Source organism: Felis catus, chromosome B2 (assembly GCF_018350175.1).
Source record: "Felis catus isolate Fca126 chromosome B2, F.catus_Fca126_mat1.0, whole genome shotgun sequence".
Taxonomy (NCBI): Eukaryota; Metazoa; Chordata; class Mammalia; order Carnivora; family Felidae; genus Felis; species Felis catus.
In genome coordinates this window covers 99,830,351-99,857,854 of record NC_058372.1, presented here as the reverse complement: position 1 = coordinate 99,857,854, position 27,504 = coordinate 99,830,351, and the positions used below count along the sequence as shown (strand labels likewise).

The window sequence follows — 27,504 nt, the reverse complement described above, 5'->3', positions numbered from 1 at the left end:
AAGGATAAAGATAATAGGAAGAGTAAACAAATGAGGCCTAAGAAAGGGTAGGGGGGGTGCCTTGGTGGCTCAGGTGGTTAAGCATCTGACTTCAGCTCAGGTCATGATCTTGAGGTCTGTGGGTTCAAGCCCCACCCCCACATCAGGCTCTCTGCTTGTCAGCAGGGAGCTCACTTCAGATTCTGTCCCCCCTCCCCCACCTCAAAAATGGATAAATATTAAAAAAAAAAAAAAAGGCCGAAAAGTGCATGGCCAGGAACTTACCTTATGCTACCCATGCTGGAGGTTGCCTACCCCTAATTGCATTTTCTATTCAGTTTTCTATTCACTTAAGCACAAAAGTCATTTGGACATAAAGTGGTTTGTAAATAACAATGGTACAAATTAAAATATTCTTAAATGCAGTTGAAAGGATTAGAATTACCATAAGTAAAGACAAACCTATGTTTATTTACAATTAGGTGTACATTTACTTTAAAAGTGTGGAAAGTTGAAGCCAACAGAGTTAAGGTTTTCTTCATACTTGGGAGGGGATCTTCTGCAAACATGTATAAACAGATACAATGGATCAGGAAGTACAAATGAAGTCTTGTTTCTATTTACGGATAGAATTTGAAGCTTAATGCAAGCATGATGCAATTTCCAGTGGATATTACAAGTCTTGTCGTAGGACTGTAGACTAAGGATTTTAACTGGGATCAAAGAAATTTATAAATTTTGAATAAAGTATCGATCTGGGTGGTTTATTACTACTGAAATGGATGGATCCTAATAATGTCTACTGCAGTAAAATTTGACTGCAATGTTTCTGGAAGATCCATAGGCAATAGTACCTGATCCAGAGTCTCTGTAAAGGGAGCAAATAGTTGCTCCCTTTATGTTGTTGGCCTCAAATACCAGAACCTTTGAATTTGAGAATTTGCTGGGTTTTATCAGAATTAGGATGATGAGACAGAAAGCAGAGTTCTGACTCTATTCTTTTCCTCTCAAAAAAGTGTCTGGATTGAACCAAAAAATTTAGGCCCATCGAGTCACTTTATTGCAATAGTAACACTCTGTTCAGAGATTACAAAGGATTTACTTTGAAAGATTATGGTACTATTTCTTGTCTAAAACACAAATCCTTATGAATATTAGTATTTTTCATTTTATCTTTAAACTTCAGACTTCTAGAACTTTTTGTACCAAACAACATGTTATGAAATATGCATTTTATAGAATTCAGCATCGTTTATACTTTTTAACTTTATATTATTACAGCACAGACCTCCCCATAACAGTCTAGTATAGTGGAGCTCTTTCAGTATCATAGATCCCATTTAATTCATTCCATTAGACTGAAAGCTGCATATGTGTAATATTGTACACAAAATATTCTGAGATCTAAATACTATACTAAATACTATTAATACTTCAGTCACTTTGCTCTTTTATTATGGAAACTAACCAAGCAAGAGCAAGTCAGATTGTTACTTTTTTTTTCTTTCTAAAATCAGCCAAATTTTGAAAGGGAAAACATTTTGGACGTCTTTACAGAGCAGATTTTCTCTTTTAGAATTCTTTCTGTAAAAAGGGGGTGAGGCAGTCTTAGGAGTCTATGCTAAAACTATCAAAAAAATTTTTTTATAATGGCAAGTTTGATGACTGATCTTAGTTGTATGTTCTCAAAAGTACTGATAATAATCAGGAAATAATGTTTTATGTAATTGGGTGTGAATAAATGAATCCAATCATCTTACATTATCATTTCTAAGTCATTTTCTAAAAGCTTTAAAATAAGAATATGAAAGGGCAGTATGGTCAAAATATAGTTGTTCTTTTAAGCAACAGAACCTTCCAAAAAACAAATTACCCAAGTTTCCTAAATATGAAATATAGAAGTACTGGAAGTTGCAACCATGTGTAGGTAGTAAATGGCTAAGTGATGTCTTCACAATAAAAAAATCACTTAAAGTCCTATTAAAAATAAATTCCGCATTCAGCATTCCTACTTTGAACTTTTGGGGTTTTCTAGCTGTTTAATTAACTGTCTCGCTTCCCTCCAGCCCCCTGTGCGCCCTGCCCCACCCTCGTCAACAACTACAAATTCATATGCTCTTCAGGTACCTATATCCTCAGCTAGAGGCAAAGAAACAATAGAAGCTGAAAAGAAAAGCAGGGAGATAACAGATTAAGTTTCTGTCCATCCAGAGAAGTTAGAAACCTATGGATCCTGAAGGTGCTTTAGAAAAAGACAGCATTCTTCCCAAGTGAACAAGCTACGTTTGAGGAAGCTCTAATACACATTTATACTTAGGAATTAAGTATACTTTGCATATTATTAATTTTCAAAGACATAAATGAGAAACATGTAGTACTAAAGTATAGTTTCAGGATGAGGAAATTGTTCTTAGTTTTTTGTAGACGAGTATAGGTCATGGCATGACCTCGGTTTTAATTTTTAGGTCCTTAAAACTTTAATAGCTTTCATACAAGTGTTTTTGTATAAATAGAAAAAATATTGGGAATGTTAATGGGGAGCATGCTAGGATAAATACTGATGAGTGCAAATTTTTGCCAGAAAGTTTGAGAAATACAGAAGTTATTTCTCTTTATAAGTGCTTTTAACCTTTCAAGACCCATTAATTTTATAAACCAATTTGAGCAATTATTTCCATCAGAAATACCTTCTGCATGATTAAAAGATTTTTTTCGCCATTTGCACCTGAAACTGCAACTTGATAACATGCTCGGTAAGACTGCTGAAATGTCAAGTCTAGTGCCAACAAAGTCAGAAGCCAGAAAAATTCTATGTTAAAACTGCCAGAATCTCTTTCATTCATTCTATTTTACTTTATTGTTAAAATTTAAACAATTTCAGAAATTTGGGGTGTTTCTGGCTACCTGAGTAAAACATACTGCAAACCAAAAGAGAACAAAAAGTAAGTGGAAGAAGCGCCTGATTTCCAAATTGCTCTGCCCTAATGAACAGGATCCTTTTCATCTCACATATACTGAATCTGAACACAGTGTTACCATCAGCACCAAGAAGTTCCCTTGACACTGAAGCAAGTCAGGATAACTTAATTTCATATCTTACTTAACAGCAGGCAAGCAACTTTAACATAGACTTGAGGTTTAGGTAGGTCTGACATTATCTAGAATCCAGGCTTAAAGGTAAAAAGTTTCCAAATAGCAGAAGAAATTCAAACGGAGATACCAGAACTAAAAACACCATGTGAGACGATAAACGTTATTTCCAGTCCTAACCAAATTGCAACCCTTTCAGTGTAGCGTGAGGTATTTTTTTTTAATTTTTTTTTAAAAACATTTATTTATTTTTGTGAGAGAGAGAGAGAGAGAGAGAGAGCAAGCAGGGAAGGGGCAGAGAGAGGGAGACACAGAATCCGAAGCAGGCTCCAGGCTCCGAGCTGTCAGCACAGAGCGTGATGCGGGGCTTGAACCCACGAACAGCAAGAACACGACCTGAGCCGAACGAAGTCGGACGCTCAAACAACTGAGCCACCCAGGCGCCCCGAGGTATTTTTAAATATTTGTGTAAGCTTATTAGCATTCACAGTTTCCAAAGTTGCTTTGGAATAGCTTCAATTCTCTTAATATTTGACTTCCAGACATGTTTTCATATACCATAGTCTCTGCCCCCAAACTCATGGAAATATCAAACAGCTAGCTATTCTGTGGCAGAAATGGTTCTTGTAGTAATAAGGGTTCTATTTCCCAATTATTGTGCTATTCTTAAGATGTAATTAAAAAAATAGGAAATTTGCAATTCATATAAAAGGGAAACTTGCTTAAACTTCCGAAAGCAAGTCCAGTCTGGTGGAGGTATATAAGACATTAAATAACAGAGTCAGATTCTTTCTTAAAGATTCCAGGTGAGCTTGACAGCAGAGAGTTCTGGTTCTCCAACATTTTCTCCATCTTTTCTCCTCCAGTGGTTTTACCAATCTCTCTTTGCTTCTTACTGTGGATCCATGGGATAAAACAAAGGACAGCACCTCCAATAAGGGGAGGAATTCCAGCGAGGTAGAATGCCACATCGTAGGAGCCCAGCTTGTCACGAAGTAACCCTGGGAAGGGAAAAAACTGTCACCAAGAGAGAACCAAGTGTGGCTTTTAGGGGTCTCGGATCAATCACACTGATGGCCTCCTACCAAGCTAACAACTTCATCTCAGCAGGACTAGTTCAACCATCTCAAATATCAGACATTGCCTAGGAAATGGGTCTGAGGTAAAAACCTTTCCTGATAGGAGGAAGGAAAAGATCTTAGATCTTTAATCTCGTCACAGACTACAAGCCTATGGGTTTTCATACCAAGTTATTACATGGAAAAAAATATTTGCAACCAAGCTTTGGCTTTCTCGAAACCATTCAAAGGCCATTTGGGGTATTCTGACCTTTGGTGTAATGGTCCTTACAACGTCTACATTTCACATCTTTCTTAGGCCTATTTGTTTATGAAATAACATGAAACTATATTTAAAATTATGATCCGAAATCGTAACAAAAATTATAGACCTAAGAGGATGAAAAAGTTAGACTGTTACATACATTTATCAGCACGTGGGAGTAAAACATAAGAATATATGTTTGCACTTTAATAGATCCTTGGGCTCTGCTTCTAAAAATGGTTATTTTGAATACTCCTTATTTCTAATTTCTCTAACAAAATCCAGGTTTTTTTAAAAAGATTTTATTCTTGGGGTGCCTGGTGGCTCAGTTGGTAAAATGTCTGACTTCAGCTCAAGTCATGATCTCGTAGTTCGTTAGTTCCAGCCCCCCGTCGGGCTCTGTGCTGACAGCTTAGAGCCTGGAGCCTGCTTCAGATTCTGCCTCCCTCTCTCTCTACTCCTCCCCCACATGTGCTCTGTCTCTCTCTCTCAAAAATAAATAAAAACATTAAAAAAAATTTTTTTAAGATTTTATTTTTTAAGTAACCTTTACACCCAACATGGGGCCCGAACTTATAACCCCAAGATCAAGAGTCACATACTCTACCAACTGAGCCAGCCAGACACCCCACAAAATCCAGATTTTATAAGTTATCCTAGTGTTTTTTTTTTTTTAACATTTATTTATTTTCGAGAGAGATAGAGCGCGCACGCGCGCACAGGGGAGGAGCAGAGAGAGAGAATCCCAAGCAGGCTCCTCAGTGTCAGTGCAGAACCCAGTGGGGCTTGAACCCACAAACTGCGAGACCATGACCCAAGCCAAAACCAAGAGTCGGACACTTAAGCAAATGAGTCACCCAGGTGCCCCTATCTTAGTGTTTTTAAACTTTTGTAACTTTTTACCATAAGACCTAAGTTATCAGAAATGTCCAGGGAACAAACCGTATAAGTATCTGACTTTTCTAAATAAACAGCTGAGAATCTGTCAAGTACCGACACATGAAGTGTGCATTTATTCTAGATAGAAACATAAAATATACAATGTATCTAAATCTACAATTTTCTTATCTTCTGAGTCAGAATATTCCTTATATACTGACCCTTTCCTTCCTTATGAACACCAGTCATCATGTTTGGACTGTAATACTATGATCCGTCAGAAGCTCCTGAGGAGTCAAGAGCTTTCTGCTGCCAGTTGCTGGGTGCTGTTCTGCCAACTTAGGAAGTTTCCAGTTATCTCCTTATTCTTGGTCTGTTATCAGTTATTTCTAGTTGCAAACACCATTCCTACCAAAGTGCTGCTTATTATCTGCTTTTGACTTGGAAACCCTAGAAATCTACGTTTGTAAGGTGTAAAAATAGTGTGAATAGTCTATTACCTGCAGGCAGGGGAAGAAGGGCTGGAGGGTTCTCCTCCTACAGGGAGACTTTGACCTTTAGTGACTCTGTGTGCTTGATTCGTGACTAGGTTCCCAGCGGGAAAAGTTGCTAGATATGTGCGATTCTGGACACGAGAATGAACTTTCTCTGAGCCCCTTACATGCCAAACACCAACAATAATAAATACATTTGAATTTTATCCTAATTTTATCAAATTCTAATAATTCACTGGCACCCCAGTGATATTGAACATGAGACAATTTTATGCTATTGAGAAGATTTCTAAAGGTGAAATGCATCATAACATAAATTAACCATTTCTGTGGCACTTACCACATTCACAGTGTTGTATAACCGCCACCTCTATCTAGTCCCCAGATATTTTTATCACACCAGAAGGAAATGCCATACCCGTTAAGCAGTTATTCCCTACTCCCTCTTCCCTCCAGCCCCTGGAAACCACCAATCTGCTCTCTGCCTCTGTGGATTTGCCTATTCTGGATATTTCATATCAATAAAATCATACAGTATGTGACCTTTTGTATTTGTGCTTCTTTCACTTAGCATAATGTTCTCAAGGTTCATCACCTGGTAGCATGTATTGGTACAATACTTCCTTCCTTTTTATGGCCGAATAATATCCCATTGTATGGCTGCACCGCATTTTGTTTGTCCATTCATCCATTGATGGACATTTGAGTTGTTTGCACTAAATGGTATTTTTCATTAATTATTTCTAGGGGGGATACGATCCCTTGCCCAAAGCATACATATTTAGAAATCTTTTAGAATCTTCACCTCTTTTTTTAAAGAAACTATGTTCCCATTTCTCCAAAACACATACTAAGTGAAATACAGGAATTGTAAAAGCTTAAAGCCCAGAAGATTGCAATTACACATTTTACTGAGTGTGTCAGATTATCAATAAGGATAAGAGAGACTCCTCAGCAAACTTTTTCAACATGCCATTTACAGCTGGTCTTATTAAAAATGTTATCAATAAGGCACATACAAAAGCAAAAGACCACCAACCAATAAATCATAATATATTTTATATATAATTACTGGAGAACCATTACATTTACCTGCAATAGGTGGGCCCACAGTCATGGGTATAGACATGAATCCAAGTAGAAATCCAATTGCTTGAGAAACATCCTGGGCACCAACTAACTCAAAGGCAATGGGGGCCATAATGGAAATGAAGCATCCATCGAAGAGACCCATGATGAGACAGACAGCAATGAGGGCCCCAAAGACACCACACAGAGGAATCATCATGGACATCAGACCAATGAAGAAAAAGGAGAGTACCTAGAATAAGACACCACCACAATGTCAACTCTGCTCTCAGGAAAAGTATATGTTGCAATATACTGAGCAACATGCATGCCTAGGAATATTAACTGACTCCTCCCTGGAAGAGTTGCCTCCCTGGCCCAATTCACCTTGATTTTATGTAATCAATCCCCATAATCATCTCCCCTAAGTTCCCCTAGCACTTTCTTAAAATTTCCATTAAGAATAAAGTAAGTATTTTTACATATTTACGTTCCCCTCCAGCCTGTAAGTTCTTTGAGGTCAGAATCTGTACAAGTCCTCTTTGGACTAGATATTCTAAGGTTTAAGAATCTTGCACCTGGTCAGCGCTCAATAAATATCTGTTCTTTGAGTATTGGCTCAAATGCATTCATCAAACATCTGATTTTGAAATTATATATACTCTACTGGTGTTAGTCCTTTGCAAAAGGAAAATATGCCAGCAAGATCAGATCAGATCACAAAGCTTCCAATTCGGGGATTGCAATGATGTAAGGTTCAGATATTTAAATAATTTAGAATACATTGCCTGCCAATATTCCAGACATATTCCAGATATTCAGACCAAGTGAGAGATTAAAATAAGTAACTATGATTTGATAGGTATTATACAAATATGTACTGAATTTTGATTATTCAAATTCTAATTAAATTCTGACGGTCATAGAAATATGTATAACATGCAATGAAAAACAAATTATTCTGCTATAACATTGAAGAAGTAAATTTTCTAATCCTATTTTACTTGATAGTGTAAATCAATAAGATTAACCAATGATACTTTCAAACACTGTTTTCTGGTGATACAGCATAGGTATATCCTATTTAAGCCTCCAGAGTTAAGGTTTGGAAATACTTTGAGCCATGGAATACTTTCATTTTAACGTTAGAGTAGTTAATAGAACCGAACACTTAATTTTGCCTGCCATTTGGTAGCTCTGTGCTGTGTGCTATGTGAATAATACCTGATCCCTACCCTTGGGCTGTGGGGAGATGAACATGGGAAACAAGTGCACATCAAGTGTTCTAGATGTTGCCATAGTTGCATACTCCAAGTATGGTGAATACAAAAAAAGAAGCAAACAATTCAATAACTTTCTTTAGGCAAAGAATGAATTAAAACTGGACAATTCACTAGGCAGCAGAAAAAATGTTTCAAAATGCATCAAGCTTTTGAAAAATATGCATATAATAGCAGCTATCATTTATTGTTTATTAAATGCCAGGCACTGTTCTAGGCACTTTAATAATCTCCTAACCACTTTATGAAGTGGATACTAATATTGTGCCCATTTTACAGATGCAGATAGTGATTCTGGAAGAGGGTCAGTAATGCGCCCAAACGTGCCCATCCTGGAACCCTTGGTCTACACAGGTAGTAGTAGAGAGCAGAAGGAACTACTGTTCCTAGAGGATACCCTTCAATGACAGGGGGGTGGGGGGGAAGGGAAAGACCATGAAGCAGCCATCTGAATCACCATCTTTGCCTATTCTGTTTTTCCTAGGACCCACTAGGCACACCTACAGCGTACCAAGCTCGGTAGCTCACCTCAGGGCAGCCCCTCACAACCTAGTACACATCAGGATTACCTGAGGAGTTCCTGAAGCTGCAGACTGAGTGAAGGGATACAGGAATAGCAGTCTGGCCAAGCTCTCCAGATGACTTTAATACAAGTGGTCCACTGACCCCACAATAAGAAACATGCTCTTGAAAAAAGTTTCAAACTCCAGGTTAGATCTCTTTTCCACACCATCACACCATGCAACTGAAAACTTTTCTTCATGGTTAAAACATGGCTTTATGGTATAATGATTAGTATAAGACTCCGAGTTGGTTGTTGAAAAATAAGCCTGGCACTCACATTTCCCAAAGAACACAATCTCCCATTCTCCTGATTTTTTATTTTCTACTTAAACATCTTCGTCTCTACCCCAACTTCAATGAAACCACATACAGAATTTCTTGCATGGATATTATTGGGCTTGCAGCCTGATAGGTTGGAAAGAACTAAAGGCCCAGAGGAACAAGACCAGGTTCCAGCATTCTGTGACCTTGAGCCAGTAAAAAGGCTTCCTGATGCTTCCCATCTATACAAACAGATCTAAAAATAAATCAAAATGTAGAAAGTGGGTTGAAATTCATAAGTAGGTAAAGATTTCAGGAGTTATTGATAAAATAACCATACTTTAAATAGTCTTAATTGTATATACATTTTTTAACTCTACCTGCAAAACATAAAAGGAGATAAACATGGAAAGTCATTTGAATCTTAGAAACTTATCTCTATTATCACAAACTCCAGAGGATCTACAATAAAACTTCAGGACACTGTGGGGCCACATTGCCACAGACCAAACATTCACAACCATGCCACTGTAACTATGCTATGTGTTAGCTTTCAAGAATATTCTTTTCTTTGAATGTTTCCTATTCTTTTACTATTTTGTTTAGTACAAATCTCTTCCAAGATAAGAGAACCAGAGTGAATTAGTGAAACCCTAGCATACTACTTGGCACAAAGTCAACTGTGCTCAGTAAATGAATGTTTTTCTTGGACAAACTTATGTAACATGAGACCCAGGTGCTTTACTTTCGGTGGTTATCCTGATTTTTCTATATATCGTTGGCCCCTTGCAATTTTTGTTCTTTGGTTAGTTTTGTAAAAAATCATTCACTTAAGAGTTTCGAATTTATTACTATATATTTGAACCATATCATTTCTTAATACTTTACCTGACTACAAGTTCTCCTCAATCCAAACTATATTATCTTCTTTTTTAATTACTTGGCAGTAATTGTTAGTTATTATTTGAAACTGTTAAATTTTAATAACTTAAATAGAAATTCTTATTTAAAAGTAAAATTTCTCGGTTTTTCTTTAAGAATGGAGTTCACAGAAATTTACACATTTATTCCTTAGCATTTCTCAGAAAATAGCTTGCAAACTGTTCATATGAGAGGTTCCGTACTTCATCACTTCCCCAAATAAGTACTGATCCAGGGGTACCTGCCTGGCCCAGTCAGAAGAGCGTGCAACTCTTGATCTCAGGGTCGTGAGTTTGAGCCCCATGTTAGGTGTAGAGATTGCTAAATAAATTAAACCTGTTAAAAAATATATTGATCCATACATCAAATACTGATTTGTAGATGCCCCATTTTGAAAGATGAATACATTTAGTATTACTACAGTCTGTTTTCCTCTCCTCAAACACAGCAACTCTGGTTAGATTTAAATAAGGTATTCAGAGGCTCCTAATTCTCCTCTAATCTCTGGCAATGACATTTAATTTAATAAGGCATTGACTGTTGAGATGTATTTCTTGCTTTTGTTTTCTTAAAACCGTCCAAGGAAATACCTTCTGTCATAATATTATAGGCTTTAGAAGAATAACCCCTTGCTTGAGTTAGTTTACATACTTTAAGAACAAAAAAAAATTGTTTTTTTTTTTTATATTACCCTTCCCTATTTCTATCACAAAGAGAACATTCTTGGAGAAATGTCAGTTTAAGTTCTGCTCAGGAATCTAAGCATAGCTCAAGAGGAAAAATGAGCTGCACCTGAATAAGCAGGAGGCATTTTCAGAGGCAGACATAAAGCTGGCCAGAGTTAGGTTCAAGTGTTGCTCCTACAAATTTATTCAATATAAAGTTTCCAGACTTTCAGGGCCTCTGGCTAGGAACCCAGAGCAGAAAGCCTTTCACCATTATAATTCCATATAATGCAAGTCAGTCATCTCTTCAGCATTTAAAACTGTTAGGCTGGGGGCGCCTGGGTGGCTCAGTTAAGTGTCTGACTCTTGATTTCAGCTCAGGTCATGACCTCACAGTTCATGAGTCTGAGCCCCACATTGGGCTCTGTGCTGACAGTGTGGATTCTCTCTCTCTCCCTCTCTCTCTGTTCCTCCCCCCCCCCCCCCCCCCGCCTCGTGCTCTCTCTCTGTCCCTCTCTCTCAAAAGAAATAATAAACTTAAAAAACAAAATGTTAGCTGAAAATACCTGGAAACCAGGACCTTGATAGAGTTTAAATTCAGAACTCTTAAGCAAAATGTGAGTATCTATAAGCTAAGTGATCTATAAGCAAAGATCTCTAGTTCAGGATAACCAAAGTCTCCTTTCTTAAGATCTGTTCCAAATCAGGATTTGCTTCAGTATTTGATGAAATAAAAAGGGGACGCCTGGGTTGCTTAGTTGGTTAAGCATCTGACTCTTGATTTTGGCTCAGGTCATGATCTCACAGTTTCGTGAGTTCGAGCCCTGCATTGGGCTCTGTGCTGGCAGCTTGGAGCCTGCTTGGGATTCTCCCCCTGTCTGCCCCTCGCCAACCACACAATAAAAGGAAGGATGCATTAATCCTCCACTCTGGGCTGGCACTTTGCATAAGTTGTCACCATGAATCCTTACCACAGCCCTCTGCCAGTTCTGAACACGGCTGGTGCAAGGACTGGGCTGAACTCGAGCCTGTGTGCTTTTCTGCTGCGCAGCTCCCAAACCCAAGATGCCTGTGACCAGAAATTAGACCATGTGGGAGGCTGTGAGGTGTGATCTGTGCCCAGCTGCTAGGAGACAGGGAGGAGTTGGGCTATAACAGACAAAAGCAGGCAGTGGGCATGTCTGCACCACCAACGACAGCAAGGTAAGGAGTGGGAGCATTCCAACTTTTAAAGGCTAGGCCAAAAGGCAGCCAGCCATTGAGGGAAAGAGAAAGAGGAGGAAGCAAACAGAGCTGGAGCTGGCAACAGCAGAGAACAGCCAAGAATCAAAAGCCACACCGAATGGTTGGCAGGTGGGCAGGGAAGCCAGGAAAAAGGAGAGACAGAGGAGGGGAGTAATACAAAGGAGTGAGTCCAGTAGCCACACGGGCAAGGCCTGTGTTGGCCCCTGTGCCACTGTGTTCACAGGAGGAGCGCACTCCCAGCAGCCACAGGACACACAGGACACACTGAAGGCCTTTTTTCTCCTTCACAGGCTCTCTGAAATGCAGTCATGTCACTCGTGACTCAGCATATGCTGCTGTGGAGAATGGATTACTGCTTCCACCCCAGTAATCTATCCTCCAGAGACAGAACAACCACAGTGACTTAAAATGTGAAATCAGACCACTTCATTCTCCAACAAAGACCCACAACACTTAAAGCAAAATCTCTTCAATTTGACTTTCAAGGCCCTGTATAATCTGGCCCCTCCTAGCTTTCCAACTTCTTCCCTTGTCACTCTCCCTGTCTTCCTGAGTTCTTCATTTTTCCTGCCTCCAGTATTGCTCCAGGAACTCAGGGACCACGTGTGTCTTGTTTGTATCACCCCACCAAGGTCTAGGCTGGAGCACAGTAGACACAATCCTTTGCATGAATGAAAGGAAGCTGAAAGTCTGTAATACAGGGGCGCCTGGGTGGCTGCACTGACAGCGTAGAGCCTACTTAGGATTCTCTCTCTCTCCCTCTCTCTCTTTGCCCCTCCCCTCCCTGCTTGTGTGCTCTCTTTCTCAAAATAAGGATTTTTAAGTCTGTAATGCATCGAATGTCCATTAGAGGGTTCTCTTGACACTTGAGAACAAAACCAAATGTTCCACAAGAATACCCACAGTTAGGTCCTAAAAAAAGGGGGAACGATCATAATACAGTAAATACTTGTAAAAGTAGCACTCTACCAGCTGTCTACTCTCCCTTCTGCTATGTGACCAGACTCCTTTCTGCAGCTGGCTGCCGGGACCTCCACACAGACACCCACAGTGAGTCAGCCTCTGTTCCTTAGGGTTTGTACCTCTGAGTGGAAATAACAACGATACTTTCCTCTTAGGGCTGGTGCAAGGAACAAGGGAGATTGCATGTGGGGCACTTAGTTCATTGTCTGGCACATGGAAGTACTCAATAAATGGCGGCTGGGTGATTTCAAATCATCTAATGGAAGCTTCTTTATCTGTAATGAATGCCTTTTCCAATCATTTTCCTGCACCTAAATCCCAGCTCTACTTCAAAGCCCAGCTCAAATACTGCCTCCCATCTATACAGTGAGCTGGCACGCTCAATTCCCCAATCCCAAATTGCGCCCTTCCCCGGGCTCCCCTTCACTCTCCTCCCACAGCCAAGCTTTTGGGCAAAGTAGTCTACGTTTCCATTTTTTCAGCTAATCATGATCAGTCTTTAGCACCTGCCATGCCACTGAAACTCTGTTGCTAAATGCAATGAAAACCTTTTAGCCTTTAACGTGCTTGCCCTGTCACTAGCTACCGACACTGCTGACCACTGCTGTCCCTGAAACACTCTGTGCCCTGCTTCTTTCCCACTAAGCTGGCCACTCCCTTCAGTCTTCATGCACACCCCTCGTCCTCCGCTTACCCATACGGCCCACGAATGCCGAAGTCCCACAGGTCCCTCGGGCTCTCTCAGGAGCTCCAGATGCAACATGGCTCTCCCATGAGCACCAAAAATTTAACATGGCAAAAGTGAACTCCACATCTTACTCCGATTTACTGAAATGACTCATCTTAAACGCAATAGCACAACCATCCATTCTGTTACCGGAGCCACAAATCTCAGACCCAGCTTTGGTGGCTCCATCAAACTCTTACTCCCATATCCCTATTTTACTGCTGTTTGATTCCAGTGTTTCTGCCTTGGTTCCTCCTGCCTAGACTGCTTCAGTGGTCTCCAGCTAGTACCCCTGCTTCCACTCTGTTGTTGTTGTTGTTGTTGTTGTTGTTTTTAATAACAGCTTGATAGAGATAAATTCACATACCATAAAATTCACCCATTTAAAGTAAATAATTCAGTACGTTTTACTGAATTTACAAAGTTGTACAACTATCACTACTGCCTAACCTTGGAATATATCACCCCAGGAAGAACCCCCATAGCCTGTAGCAGTTACTCCCCACAGCCCGCCCCTGCCAGCCCCGGGCCACCAGGAATCCACTCTGTCTCTGTGGCACTGCCTATTCTGGCCACTCCACCAAAACACAGCTGCACAACATGTAGCCTTTTGTGACTGCCTGAGCTCCTGCCCTCCCACGTCATCCACCCTTCACAGCCACTGCATTAAGCTTAATAAAATACAACTCCTGTCATGTCACTCCCTCAGTTAAAACCCTCTAGTGGCTCCTGGTAGATTTCAGGATAGTGTCATCCTTCTCCTAACCCGGCTCCTGCCTCTCCTCACCCCCCTCCCCCCCCCAGCCAGTCAGTTTATTGCTCTCCCTTTATTCCATTCAAACACTCAGTTTCGCAGACATAATATACTATGTCACACCTCCACCTCTTTGCCCATGTGGTTTCCTCTGCTTGGAACACACTTCTCTATCTTCCTTCTCTTTCTGACCGCCACTCACCTCTTAATACCACACCAGCCCAGGAAGCCTGCTCAGAGCCTCACTAGTGATTCAGATAGTCGGTGCCTATGTTTCTAGCACCCATCTAGCATAGCCATTATTCCACTTTGCTGCAACACTGTCTCCCCATGAGACCATTAGCGACTAACTGAGGGCACAGACCATGTTTCATGCTTCATCCGCAGCATTTAGCACAGTGTCTGGCACGGAGGAGTCATTTAAGTGCTTGTCAAGTGAGTGTCCGTGTGAGCTTGGAATTAGCATTTGCGTAGTGCACAGCCCTCAACACCCAGGAGGCAATCTGCAGTAAAAAAGTTCAAAAGAAACAGGCCCCTGAATTTCACAAGGTGGTGCAAAAGGCACATGACGATGAGAACTGTGCCAGAAATAAAACATTCTTCTTAGAAAAAGCAGTGGGCAAAAACCATCTTGATTCGGTGGAGTGCCGTGACAAAACAAGTAAGCTTGTTGTGTGATCGCCAATTTCTCATGTTGAAAACCCAAAATTCATAACTGAGTTTGGCCTTAAAAAACTGCTGGTAGAAGTTAGGTTCTAGAAAACATTTGTAATTTTTACGGAAGAATTTAAGCAAACACATACATACGTGTAATGAGACATGAGGTGACAAAGATAATTCTGCTGGGGGAAAAGCAGCTTAAGAAAGTACCTGAAGATAAACCTTCTTCACACCAGGCATATAATCTGCGATCCGGCCAAAGAGCAGCCGTCCGACTCCTGAAGTGATGCCAATGCACATGAGAACCACCTCTTTATTTTTTCCGTCTTGAAATCTTTCATTCACATATTTCATCTGTGGACCATCAAGAAAGAAGCAACACTAAATGCGGTAGGAAAAACTGACAAGTTTTGACACAAAATGCCTTTGTGTCTCCACAATGTTATGGATTCTCACCCCCTTCCAATTCCAAATATTTATACAATTTCTTCTGTGATAATTGTTCGTCAGAACATACGAAGACAAAGCTAACATGATTTAGCTTGCACAAAAGAAGAATTGTTAGGAGAGGTCCTATTTCAAAAAAATGACGAATGTACATTTTATAAGTTAACCTTGAGCCATTAGCTAAAGGAAGAGAACATACTTTGAACACACCATATGGCCTTCTCCTCTCAAGGTCACCCCAGGACCCAATTATCTGTTCTCCTTACAGGCTATTTAAGACAGTTTTATCTCTTGTAGGAGGACCTGAACCAAACTGACACTCCTGAAACAGCTGGAGTGGAGCTTCCAGGATAAAGCAGAAGTAAGGTTCCCTACCTGTGAATTTGCCTATCTGTGCGACATCAGAACAGGCAGATACACAGTTTAACACAGCGGTTAAGAGAAAAGCCTCTTAGACTGCATGGGTTCAAGTCTTGGTTCCATCCCTTATCAGCCTTGTGACCTTGAGTAATTTCTTAACCTCTAGGTCCTCAGTTGTCTTGTCTGTAAAATGGAGATAGCAACAGTACCTCAAGTATTTAAAATATACAACCTATCACTGATACACATATCCATTGTAAAAAAGATCCCCCGCCCATCAAATTAGTTAACACATCTATCACCTAACGTATTTACCTTTTTGGGGGGAGGGGGGTGAGAACACTTTCTATTCTCTTGCAAATTTAAATTATACAATACCCTGTTGCCAACTATAATCAACAATGTAATTAGATCCTCAGACCTTATTTATAACTGAAAATTTTAATTTTAGCCTTCTTTTAAAGTTTATTTATTTTGAGAGAGTGTACGTGCGAGCAGGGGAGGGGCAGTGAGGGAGGGAGAGAGACAATTCCAGGCAGGCTCCATGCTCAATGCAGAACTCGACGCAGGGCTTGATGTCATGACCAACCGACCGACCATGTGATCATGACCTGGGCTGAAATCAAGAATCAGTTGGTTGGGGCACCTGACCTGGGTGGCTCAGTTAAGTGTCCGACTTCAGCTCAGGTCATGATCTCACGCTTCGTGAGTGCAAGCCCCACATCAGGCTCTGTGCTGTCAGCTCAGAGCCTGGAGCCTGCTTTGGATTCTGTGTCTCCCTCTTTCTGTCTCTGTCTCTCTCAAAAATAAATAAACATTAAAAAAAAAAAAAAAAAAAAAAGAATCAGTTGGTTAAATGACTGAGCCACCCAGGCACCAGGCACCCAATTTTAGCCTATCTTTTTTCAAGGACCTTTTCCCTCTATTTGCAGTGTACTTAATGACTGTAAAACAACAACCTATGTTTTAAAAGGAAGTGTGGCCAGGCAGTTGTTATACTGGGTGAAAGAAAAATACACAGCAACTCAGCACCCACTAACATAAGCTTTGCTCCCACAGCCCCCAAGTTCCATCCCTATCTTAGGGATCTCATCTTATCTTATCCCTTTTCTCAATGATCATTTATCTGTGCTCACAAGGAAAAAAAAGCATGTCTCTACTCCCACTGTTTTCTCTGCAATCGCAGAGATGTTTTAACTAACCCCAACAGTTGTTTCAAACAATCAGACTTGCCGTTCCCTATACCAAACTTTGGCCTGAATTCTAGAAGCCTGCAAAGCAAATTACCCAGCAAACTCAATGGCCCATTGATTCCCAAGTGTTCCTAGTAGCCTGTAGGGATGACGTCTTCTTAAGAGACTTCCATTTCACATTTTTAGGCCCACTTGGATATGCCAACACCATCACTCTGTCTTTTCCCTTCCCAAACTGGTAACTCTCCTCCCTAACTTCTCTATTTCCACACTGCTCGGAATAATTCTTCTAAATAGGACTTTAATCTGATCAATCCCTCATCCATTAGTTACCCACCACTGACATTTATATTCGGTTTGGTATTAAAAGCCCTTCATAACCTGTCACCAGTCGTCTTTGTGCCTTTATTACCTATTGATCCTTGACTCAAAAGCAGAAAACTCAAATATCTACAGGACTCAGGCAAGTAGCATGAAGGAGTGAAAGAGACTTCCTGAAGAGAGGGAACACATACTCCAAGCCCCCTTTTATTTTAAAGGGAAGTCAGAAATTTTTTGTGGAAATGTTGGCACCTACCTTAAATTTACAACACAGCAGGATCCAACCCCATGCCAGTCTGCAAACTGCATTAGGCTGGCTTTGATCTCAGCCCTAATCCCATCTGGCCCAGCAGGACAGGTTTATTCAAATAGTGTTGCTTAAACACATCTCACACTTTCTTACCTCTCTACATTTCTGCTGTCTCTTCTTTGACTTTCTGAATCCTACCCATTCTTTAAGACTCTGCTCAAATCCCACCTTTTCTATAAAGCTGTCCTTGATGACCTCCACCTTATATCCCATTCTTGTTATTGCCTAAAGTTTTCATTGGCACCTTAAGTATTGAATGTTCCTACCCAGCCTTTCTAGCTTCTAAGGCTACACATTCTGTTGTATAAACTCTTGCACGTCACCCTAGGCCTATCTACCCGTCTGTTCCAAAGACACCTCAAAGTGAACATGACTCATGCTGAACTCTTCTCCCCCTCACAACCTGCCTTCGCTCCACTACTACTTTTGGCCCAACTCTCCAAGGGAGAAACCTGAAAAGCATCCTAGATCGCAGATCCAGGAGTCACCGCCAAATTCTGATGATTTTACCTCCTCCCCCTCTCAGACACACTTCCTTTGGTCTGTGTTCCCTGTGTTTCAGTTCGGGCTCCCATCACTCACTTAGACAACAACAGCCTCCTAGCATGCTTCTGGCTTGAGCCCCCCACTCCTGCATCTTTAAATTCTCTGAGACCACCAGATTAAGTTCAAAACGAAAAACACTTCTCTGAGATCCTTTGACGGTTCCCACAGCCTTCAGGATAAAGCTCCCGCTCCTGCTTTAATAGATAAAAGCTTTGCTACTGCAGCCTCACTTCCAGCTGCCTCCTTATACACACGCCGTTAACACTGTGCTGTTCAATGTGGTAGCTGCTAGCCACACAGAGGCTACTGAGCACTTAAAAAGTAGCTACTTCAAATTGAGATGTGCTCGAAGTGCAAAATACAGAAAATTTAGAAGACTTAGTGGAAAAACATGCAAAATATCTCAATAATTTAAAAATTGATTCCATGTTGAAATAATATTTTGACTACATTAAATAAAATATATTGTATATATCATGAAACTAGTTTCATTTGTTGTTAATTTTTTTAATGTTTATTTAGTTTTGAGAGAGAGAGAGAGAGAGAAACAGCCTGAGCAGGGTAGGGGCAGAGAGAGGCAGAGACCCAGAATTTGAAGCAGGCTCCAGGCTCTGAGCTGTCAGCACAGTCCGATGTAGGGGCTTGAGCTCACGAGCTGTGAGATCATGACCTGAGCTGAAGTCCATGCTTAACCGAATGAGCTGCCCGGATGCCCCGGTTTTTAATTCTTTTAAATATGGGAAGTAGAGGGACACCTACTTCATGGCTCAGTAGGTTGGGTGTCCGACTTCAGCTCAGGTCATGACCTCGAGGTTGGTGGGTTTGAGGCCCGCATCGGGCTCTGTGCTGACAGCTCGGAGCCTGTAAGCCCTGCTTCGGATACTGTGTCTCCCTCTCTCTCTGCCCCTCTCCCCACTCACACTCTGTCTCTCTCAAAAATAAATGGACATAAAAAAATTTTTTTTTAACTATGGAAAGTAGAACATTATAAATTATATGGCTTACATTACATTTCTATTGAACAGTGATGGTCTAAGAAATCCACTTGTGGCTGCAAAGATAAGGTAGCTGTTGATAAAGGTGACCTCAAACTGGCTTATTCCTCCAGGCCTTTATCACTCTTGGTAAGTGAAATTAGACAAAGTGGAAAGATGGATTCCAGCTCAATTCCGAAGAAAAGGAATAACCTGATTTAAGGCACGTAGAATATAATTATGTGTATTCATCAACTTATTTAGAATTTGAATCCAGACTTAATATATTAATCTACTTCAGTAAGTACCCAAAGGATCTAACTTTTTAAAAGATATTGTTCAGTATTAAAAACAAAAAAAAAAACCAAAAAACCAAAAAAAAAAAAAAAAAAAAAACTAAACTAAACTTACCAGTCATTCTTTTGATGAAACTAAGAACACTTGCCTGTCAAACTGCTATTTTCATTAGTGGTTTAGTTTAGTTTTCCCCCTGCTCTACTTTAAGATCCTTAAAATGGATAATAAGGTGAATTGTTTTGGGCCTTTTGAAAGTGGGTGAGTTTGTTAAGTCCAAATTATGCTTAAGTGGAAACTTAGTTCTTCAACTATGAGGGGTGTTATTTCATTGAAATGTGTTGCTGTTGTTGCTGTTGAAATAAAACAAGGACTTCAGCTTCCAATACACCTCCTCACCCTCGGCCCAAATCTGCAAGCTCAAAAACAGTCGGTAAGTATGGGAATCTAGGGGGTGGGGGTGGGGGGGTCAGAGAACAGAGTCTAGGGATGCTAGTCTCTGGGTCCTAGAGATCCTTCCTTAATTGAGGTAGCAGTTCCCTGGAGATCTGGTGCGTTCTACTTCAGCCTGGTCTCCCATGATTGCTGCAGGCTATTTGATGAATCTCTGCCAATGTCTCATCCTCTGGAGACTGCCATGCACTTTAATTTAGCGGAAAGCATGACTATTAGGCCAAATTCGTATCTCTCAAAAAGCGTTACATGGATAAGGACATAAAAATGTTGGGTAGATGTTTCCCTATTTAACCTAACTTTATAAACGAACACAGAACTTACAACAGAGGCCACTATCTATGTAAAAAATAACATCATTTTATAGAGCAGTTGTTTCAAGTTGACTTTATCTGAATGTATTTTCAGGGTAGGAATTAGTCCTTTATTTAGGTCCTCAAACATTGGTTTACTCCAGGGCTGCACGCCTGTCAGGGATTACCAAAACCTTGCTGACAACTTGAATGCTGCCTGCTCCTAAAACATTTTTTATCATTCAAGCAACATTTGCTACCCATAGAAGCCATTTGTGGGTTGTGTGAAACCCTTTTATTGTTTTGTCATCCAAGAACTCATATCCAAAAATATCTGTTCATTCTACATCATGCATGAAAGAAAGAAAAAAAAAAAAAGAACAGTTCACAGTTTCCCCTTCCTCCCAACCATCCCCACTTCCAAGTAAACGGCGGTTCAACTGTTCATTCATCTATGGATGACATGTTTCTGACCAGCCAGAGGGAGTGATTCCTCTCCCCTCACTAGAGCCTAGATGCGGATTCCCTTTTGAGAGGTTGAGATAGGAGCCTGACAAAGTCATCTTGTGGGACGCCTGGGTGGCTCAGTCAGTTAAGCGTCCTAAGCATCCAACTCTTGGTTCCAGCTCAGGTCATGACCTTATGGTTCATGGGTTCAAGACTCACAGTGGACTCTGTGCGCTGACAGCACAGAGCCTGCTTGGGATTCTTTCTTTTTCCCTCTCTCTCTGCCCCTTCCCTGCTTTCTCTCTCTCTCTCTCTCTCAAAAACAAACATTAAAAAAAAGAAAAAGTCATCTTGCTGGGTTGGCTTCTTCCCTTTCTACCTCTTCCTCTTCAGAGGAGTGACAGTGCCAGACACAGGGAGACATCAGACAGTGTTTTTCCATGGAGAACCCAGCCCAAGTCCTCTGGCTTTTAGTCAACCATGAAGAAAATTAAATGGGTGGCCACAGAATAAAAACAGCTCCTATAAAACTGATGTAAGTGCAGCAGAAACTCAAGTTTCTCCTTGACAAATAGTTGCACGATAGAATACCCAACAGAAGGGAACCCTACATCACTTTACTTACAGAAACCCTTAAAACCCAGTGGTGGCACACACCAGCAAAACAAGGAGGTCACTGGCCAAAAAAGGTCCAATAATGATCCACAGTATTTTATAAAATTGTGGTATTAGCCATTACTATGATGGTCTTCAGCCTCAACTGCCCTTGCCTCCAGCGTTTTAAGGGGATGGGTGGTTTTAGCTTAGTGTCTTTTATGTAACATGTATATAATTTATTACATAAAGAATATGATAGGGGCGCCTGGGTGGCTCAGTCGGTTAAGCGTCCGACTTCAGCTCAGGTCACGATCTCGTGGTCCATGAGTTCGAGCCCCGCGTCGGGCTCTGGGCTGATGGCTCAGAGCCTGGAGCCTGCTTCGGATTCTGTGTCTCCCTCTCTCTCTGCCCCTCCCCCGTTCATGCTGTCTCTGTCTCAAAAATAAACATTAAAAAAAAAAAAAGAATATGATAAAACTTTTGTACATAGAAGTTAAACTATATATCTTTGGGGAATAATTAATTAAACAAGAGGGACTACAGGCTACTAAAAGATGTGGACTTGAAGTAACAGCTGCTGACTCCACTATGGAGTGCTTAAAAAAAAAAAAGGCAGTAACTTCGGGAGGCCAGGAAAGCAAGACAAAAACAGCTTCACCAGAGCATTGCAGGCTCTGGAACTGGTAGAACTTCAACTACCTTTGCAGAACTGAGCAGGAAAAAATCAACAACAGTTACCATCCACGGCTGTTGCAGTTACTGTGCCCTCTGAGAGATAAACAGATTCCCGTAATACAGTCATCAACTGTCCTTGCCTGTGAAGATTTTGATTTCCTGATCTCCTGCCCTTCCTCTTCAGATACACATCGTCAAGCTGGACACCAGGTAAACATCAGCACCCATTTTGTCGCTAGAAGAATAAACTCTGCTGGGCAGGTCAGGGGACCTGTAACTTTTACGTTTACATGCTATATCCAAAAACGGAGTAACAAATGCGACACGGTATTTTCAGTGATTTTGTAATAAAGAATGATTTCTGCAGCTCCCTACTCTCCAGCAGGGATATGGAGTTCAGAGCAGTTTTACTCACTTGCTATTCACTCCAAAGATCATTAGCAGCTTCAACCTGTTGCCTCTGATTCACCTGCAGGTTAGAGTAGGTTTCTGATACATCCATTCAACATTTGAAAAGCTTTTCCATCAACTCTAAAAGATCATTCTGCTTAAAATACATTTTTTAAAAGATAAACTCAAAGAAAAGAGCCTGGCCCCTTTAAAAATTAGATGTACATTTGAAAGGAAGTAGAAAGCTTGCTAGAGTAGTTAATGGATAATCTTAGAATTTGTTGCAAATCAAAACTTTACACTACCCTTTGACTTCAAAGTAAGATGAACAGAACTCTGAATGGAATGAGGGTTTGGTCTGGGTCCTTTTTTTTTTTCCTGTCTTTTTTAAACAAGTATGTTTTCTCTACCTCGGTTTTTGCTAAGAAAAAAAAAGTAAAACAAGTGGGGCATTCACTTAGAAAGTTTTTTCACAAGTACATTGTACACCAGCAAACCCAGTGAGGCGATCAAATGTGGAAGAAAACTAAACTCCTAGATTTGGGTACATAAAAATTAAGCCCTTTACACCATATAATATTGAAATAGGACTTTATGGCTATTAAGATAGATATTCCTTGATTAGGTCAGCCTCAAATGCCATTTTAGCTTGTTAAATCTGATCAACTGTGCTTTCAGAATAAAGCTCTAAGATGTGCTTGAAATGAAAACATAAAATTCTTTGCCCACTAACATTTTTAAGAACATCTTAAGGCAGCCCAGTGTCTACCTACTAATAAGATGTCTCCATCATGACTAAACTTGTGGAGCAGGTGCCCCCCTGCCTCCAGCAGCTGACCAGGTAGAGAGCAGAGCAGACCTTTGACCTAACAGGGCCATTAGAGGTACAAGGAGCTGGCTCTGCGTGGTTTCTTAAATGGCCAGTCTTTCCATTTCATGAAGATGGGCTTCCACGTTGTCGGTAATCACACATGGCACTGTTAAGACACGTAAAGGTGGGGACTCAGAAAAAAGAGGGAAGGGTTTCCAGAGTAAAGATTACTTAAAGGCCACTAAGAGACAGAAAAAGAAAAGTTCAGAAGGATGAAAGATGGCTGATGGCTCAAAAAACCCTGGTCTAATTTTAAAAACATTTTCTAAGATTTCTTTAAAAAATTTGTTATTTTTTCTGGTTTGTTTGTTTTTAATGATTTCCCTTGGGGCACCTGGGTGGCTCAGTTCGTTGAGCATCCTCTGGCTCTTGATTTTGACTCAGGGCATGATCCCACAGTTAATAAGTTCAAGCCTCTACATCAGGCTCACTGCTGTCAGCTCAAAGCCTGGAGCCTGCTTTGAATTCTGTTTCCTCTCCCTCTGCCCCTCCCCGATGTGTGCATGTGCTCTCTCGCTCTCTCTCTCTCGCTCTCTCTCTCTTAAAAATAAACATTTTTTCAAAAATTTCCATTAGGGGTGCCCGGGTGGTTCAGTCAGGTGAGCGTCCAACTTTGGCTCAGGTCATGATCTCATAGTTCTTGAGATCTCATAGTTCTTGAGCCCAGTGTTGGGCTCTGTGCTGACAGCTCAGAGCCTGGAGCCTGCTTAGGATTCTGTGTCTCCTCTCCCTGCCCCTCTCCTGCTCATACTCTGTCTCTCTCTCTCTCAAAAATAAACATTAAAAAAAATTTTTTTCCCCTTAGGTTAAAAAAAAAAGGGCAAAACAAAAGTCCATTCTTGACATAGCATTATTTTTTTTAATTAAAAAAAAATTTTTTTTTAATTTTATTTATTTTGAGACAGGGAAGGGGCAGCGAGAGAGGGAGAGAGTGAATCCCAAGCAGGCTCTGAGCTATCGGTACAGAGCTCAACACGGGGCTCCATCTCACGAACTGTGAGACCACGACCTGAGCTGAAATTAAGAGTTGAATGCTTGGGGAGCCTGGGTGGCTCAGTCGGTTAGGTATTGAACTTCAGCTCAGGTCATGATCTCACAGTTCATGGGTTTGAGCCCCGTGTTGGGCTCTGTGCTGACAGCTCAGATCCTAGAGCCTATTTCCGATTCTGTGTCTCCCTCTCTCTTTGCCCCTTCCCTGCTCACACTCATGTGTCTCTCTCAAAACTAAACATAAATTTTTTTTTAAAAGAGTTGGATGCTTAACCAACTGAGCCACCCAGGCGCCCTTGACATAGCATTATTTAGATCAGATCTAGATTTGGCAAAATGTTCTATTGGAATTATCAAAACCAATTTGGATTTAGATGACAGTTCAAATAATCCTGCATTTTAGAAGATGGACTTCAACTTAAAATAGAAAATAAGGGCACTTGGATGGCTCAGTCAGTCAAGCGTTGGACTTCAACTCAGGTCATGATCTTGCGGTTCATGGGTTCAAGCCCCACGTTGGGCTACATGCTGACAGCCCGGACCCTGGAGCCTGCTTCAGATTCTGTGTCTCCTGCTCTCTCTGTCCCTCTCCCACTCATGCTGTGTCTCTGTCTCTCTCTCAAAAATAAGTAAACTTAAAAAAAAATTGTTTAAAAAAATCTCTAGGATTTGCGGTAACTTGAAATTTAGTGACCCTGACAATTTCTACGCCAGATATTTCACAAATTACCAAAAATTGTTCTAGTCTTTCCTGAACAATGACAGATGTTTAATCTGTTGGTTTATTTTAATTTTTATTCATTCTACCTAAATCCAAATTTGATTCTGAACAGTTTCCTTCTTGGAGTCTCATTCTTGGCATAGATTTAGCACTCTCTCAGATCCTTGGTTCCTGGCTAGTTTGGATGAACACCATGAACTGTGAATTTAGACAGTATCTCTCTTTGAAGGAGTTAGACTACCACCTCCCTCCCTTCTGGTAAGATGGTTCCAGAGGGCTTAGCCACTGTCCACAGTCTGCATGCATAACCAATACTTGAAAGAGCACTCTGAAAATACATTGTGGCCACAAAAGCTTTGCAGATGTGGATCCTGTTTGTGATGAATGCTCTTTTTTGGGGCATCATGTTTCCATGTTTGTATTTCTTTAGAAAAGGGGATATGTCTCCTCTCCTTCAGTCTTTGTAAGGCATACAGGGATGAGTCTTCTGTCAATTCTAAGAGTTATCTAATTGCTAACCTTCTCCCTAGTATCACATCAAAGTAAAAAAAAAAAATGTATCTGAATTGTTAGGATTGAGCATAGGTCAATTTTCTTCCCGCTGTTGTCATTTCCATATACATATTTCTGAGATTGTCTACCCCCATTTTTTTTTCAATTTTCTTAAGAAATAAGCCTATTTCAGAGTTTTGGGGTAGGTGGAGGGGGTGTGTGATTAACAGTATTTTAAACATGTTCAGTTCTGTCTTGTGATTTTAAAGGTTTCAGGAAGAAAAAAAGCACACCCCTTTAGGAGGATAGGTAAACAAAATGGAGGCCCTGAGTGGTCTGGATTAAGGATGCCAGCATAGCAGTGAGAAAACTTGTGTGACTGAGAATTGGAAGGCTGAGTTGAATTATGAGCACTACTCCTTACTGATTTTAAGATCTTGGCATCAGTTTCCTGATCTGAAACAAATACTGCACATTGGCTCACAGCATCTTTTCATGTGTCTGTTAGCCATCTGGATGTCTTCTTTGGAAAACTGTCTGTTCATGTCTTCTGCCCATTTCTTCACTGGATTATTTGTTTTTTGGGTGTTGAGTTTGATAAGTTCTTTACAGATTTTGGATACTAACCCTTTATCTGATATGTTATTTGCAAGTATCTTCTCCCATTCCTTCGGTTGCCTTTTAGTTTTGCTGATTGTTTCCTTTGCTGTGCAGAGGCTTTTTATCTTGATGAGGTCCCAATAGCTCATTTTTGCATTTGTTTCCCTTGCCTCCAGAGACATGTTTAGTAAGAAGTTGCTGAGGCTGAGGTCAAAGAGGTTGCTGCCTGTTTTCTCCTGTAGGATTTTGATGGATTCCTGTCTCACATTTAGGTCTTGCATCCATTTTGAGTTTATTTTTGTGTATGGTGTAATAAAGTGGCCCAGGTTCATTCCACTGCATGTCACTGTCCAGTTTTCCCAACACCATTTGCTGAAGAGACTTTTTTTCCATTGGATATTTTTTTCTGCTTTGTCAAAGATTAGTTGGCCATTCATTTATAGGTCCATTTCTGCGTTCTCTATTCTGTTCCATTGATCTATGTGTCTGTTTTTGTGCCAGTACCATCCTGCCATGATGATTACAGCTTTGTAATACAGCTCGAAGTCCAATTGTGATGCCTCCAGCTTTGGTTTTCTTTTTCAGGATTGCTTTGGCTACTCGGGGTCTTTTCTGGTTCCATACAAATTTTAGAATTGCTTATTGTAGCTCTGTGAAGAATGCTAGTGTTACTTTGGTAGGGATTGCACTGAATATGTAGATTGCTTTGGGTAGTATAGACATTTTAACAATATTTGTTCTTCCAATCCATAAGCATGGAATGCTTTTCCATTTTTCTTTGTGTCTTCTTCAATTTCTTTCATAAGCTTTCTATAGTTTTCAGCGTACAGATCTTTTACCTCTTTGGTTAGGTTTACTCATAGTATCTTATGGTTTTTGGTGCAGTTGTAAATGGTACTGATTCCTTGATTTCTCTTTCTGTTGCTTCATTATTGGTGTATAGAAATGCAACCAATTTCTGTACATTGATTTTATATCCTGTGACTTTGCTGAATTCATGGATCAGTTCTAGCAGTTTTTTGGTGGAGTCTTTTGAGTTTTCTACATAGAACATCATGTCATGTGAAATTTGACTTCTTCCTTGCCAATTTGTATGCCTTTTATTTCTTTATGTTGTCTGATTGCTAAGGCTAGGGCTTCCAGGACTGTGTTGAACAACAGTACCATTTTTACTATTTTTTAAGTATACACTTGAGTGGCATTAAATACATTCACCCTCTCTGCAGCCATCACCACCATCCATTTCCAGAACTTCCTCATTTTCCCAGGCTGACACACTATACCCATTAAACACTAATTCCCCATTTTGTTAAAGCCCTGGCAACCGCCATTCTACTTTGTTTCTATGGATGTGACTACTTTAGGTCCTCATCTAGGTGGAATCATACAGTGTTTGACCTTCTATGGCTTATTTCACTTAGCATAATGTCTTCAGGTTTCATCCATGTTGTAGCATGTGTCCCAAGCATTAACAATAGAGGCTCCTAGTAGGCAACAGGCTTGAGCAATGGCAAAAAGACCCACAGCGACCACCAAGCTGAATGCAAACAGGTTCATTAAGCAACCAACCCTGAAATAGCCATAGGCCCTAGTGACCAATAATAACCAGGCACAGCTCCTAAGATTACCAAAAAAGAGAAAAATCCAGAAGTCCCCA

The 27,504-nt window shown here is 40.5% G+C and overlaps 1 protein-coding gene and 1 long non-coding RNA gene across 3 annotated transcripts in view; one reads left to right on the top strand and one right to left on the bottom strand.

The window, feature by feature from the left end:
- LOC109499837 overlaps positions 1–27,504 on the top strand; it is a 59,879-nt gene that overhangs the window by 25,366 nt on the left and 7,009 nt on the right. Inside the window, exons 3-6 of the long non-coding RNA XR_006598168.1 lie at positions 8,393–8,467; positions 8,598–8,823; positions 15,110–15,263; positions 15,618–15,681. This is a non-coding gene — a long non-coding RNA (uncharacterized LOC109499837). The remainder of the gene's footprint in view (positions 1–8,392; positions 8,468–8,597; positions 8,824–15,109; positions 15,264–15,617; positions 15,682–27,504) is intronic.
- Positions 3,415–27,504, bottom strand: part of SLC16A10 (solute carrier family 16 member 10) — a 114,426-nt gene continuing 90,336 nt past the window's right edge. Inside the window, exons 4-6 of one of the 2 annotated variants that reach the window (XM_011282525.4) lie at positions 15,084–15,227; positions 6,858–7,086; positions 3,415–4,070 (exon numbers count right to left, since the gene is read on the bottom strand). In XM_011282525.4, coding sequence (XP_011280827.2) covers positions 3,838–4,070; positions 6,858–7,086; positions 15,084–15,227 — 606 coding nt within the window. In that variant the 3' untranslated portion in view covers positions 3,415–3,837. The remainder of the gene's footprint in view (positions 4,071–6,857; positions 7,087–15,083; positions 15,228–27,504) is intronic. The other variant, XM_045057920.1, reaches the window with a different exon arrangement.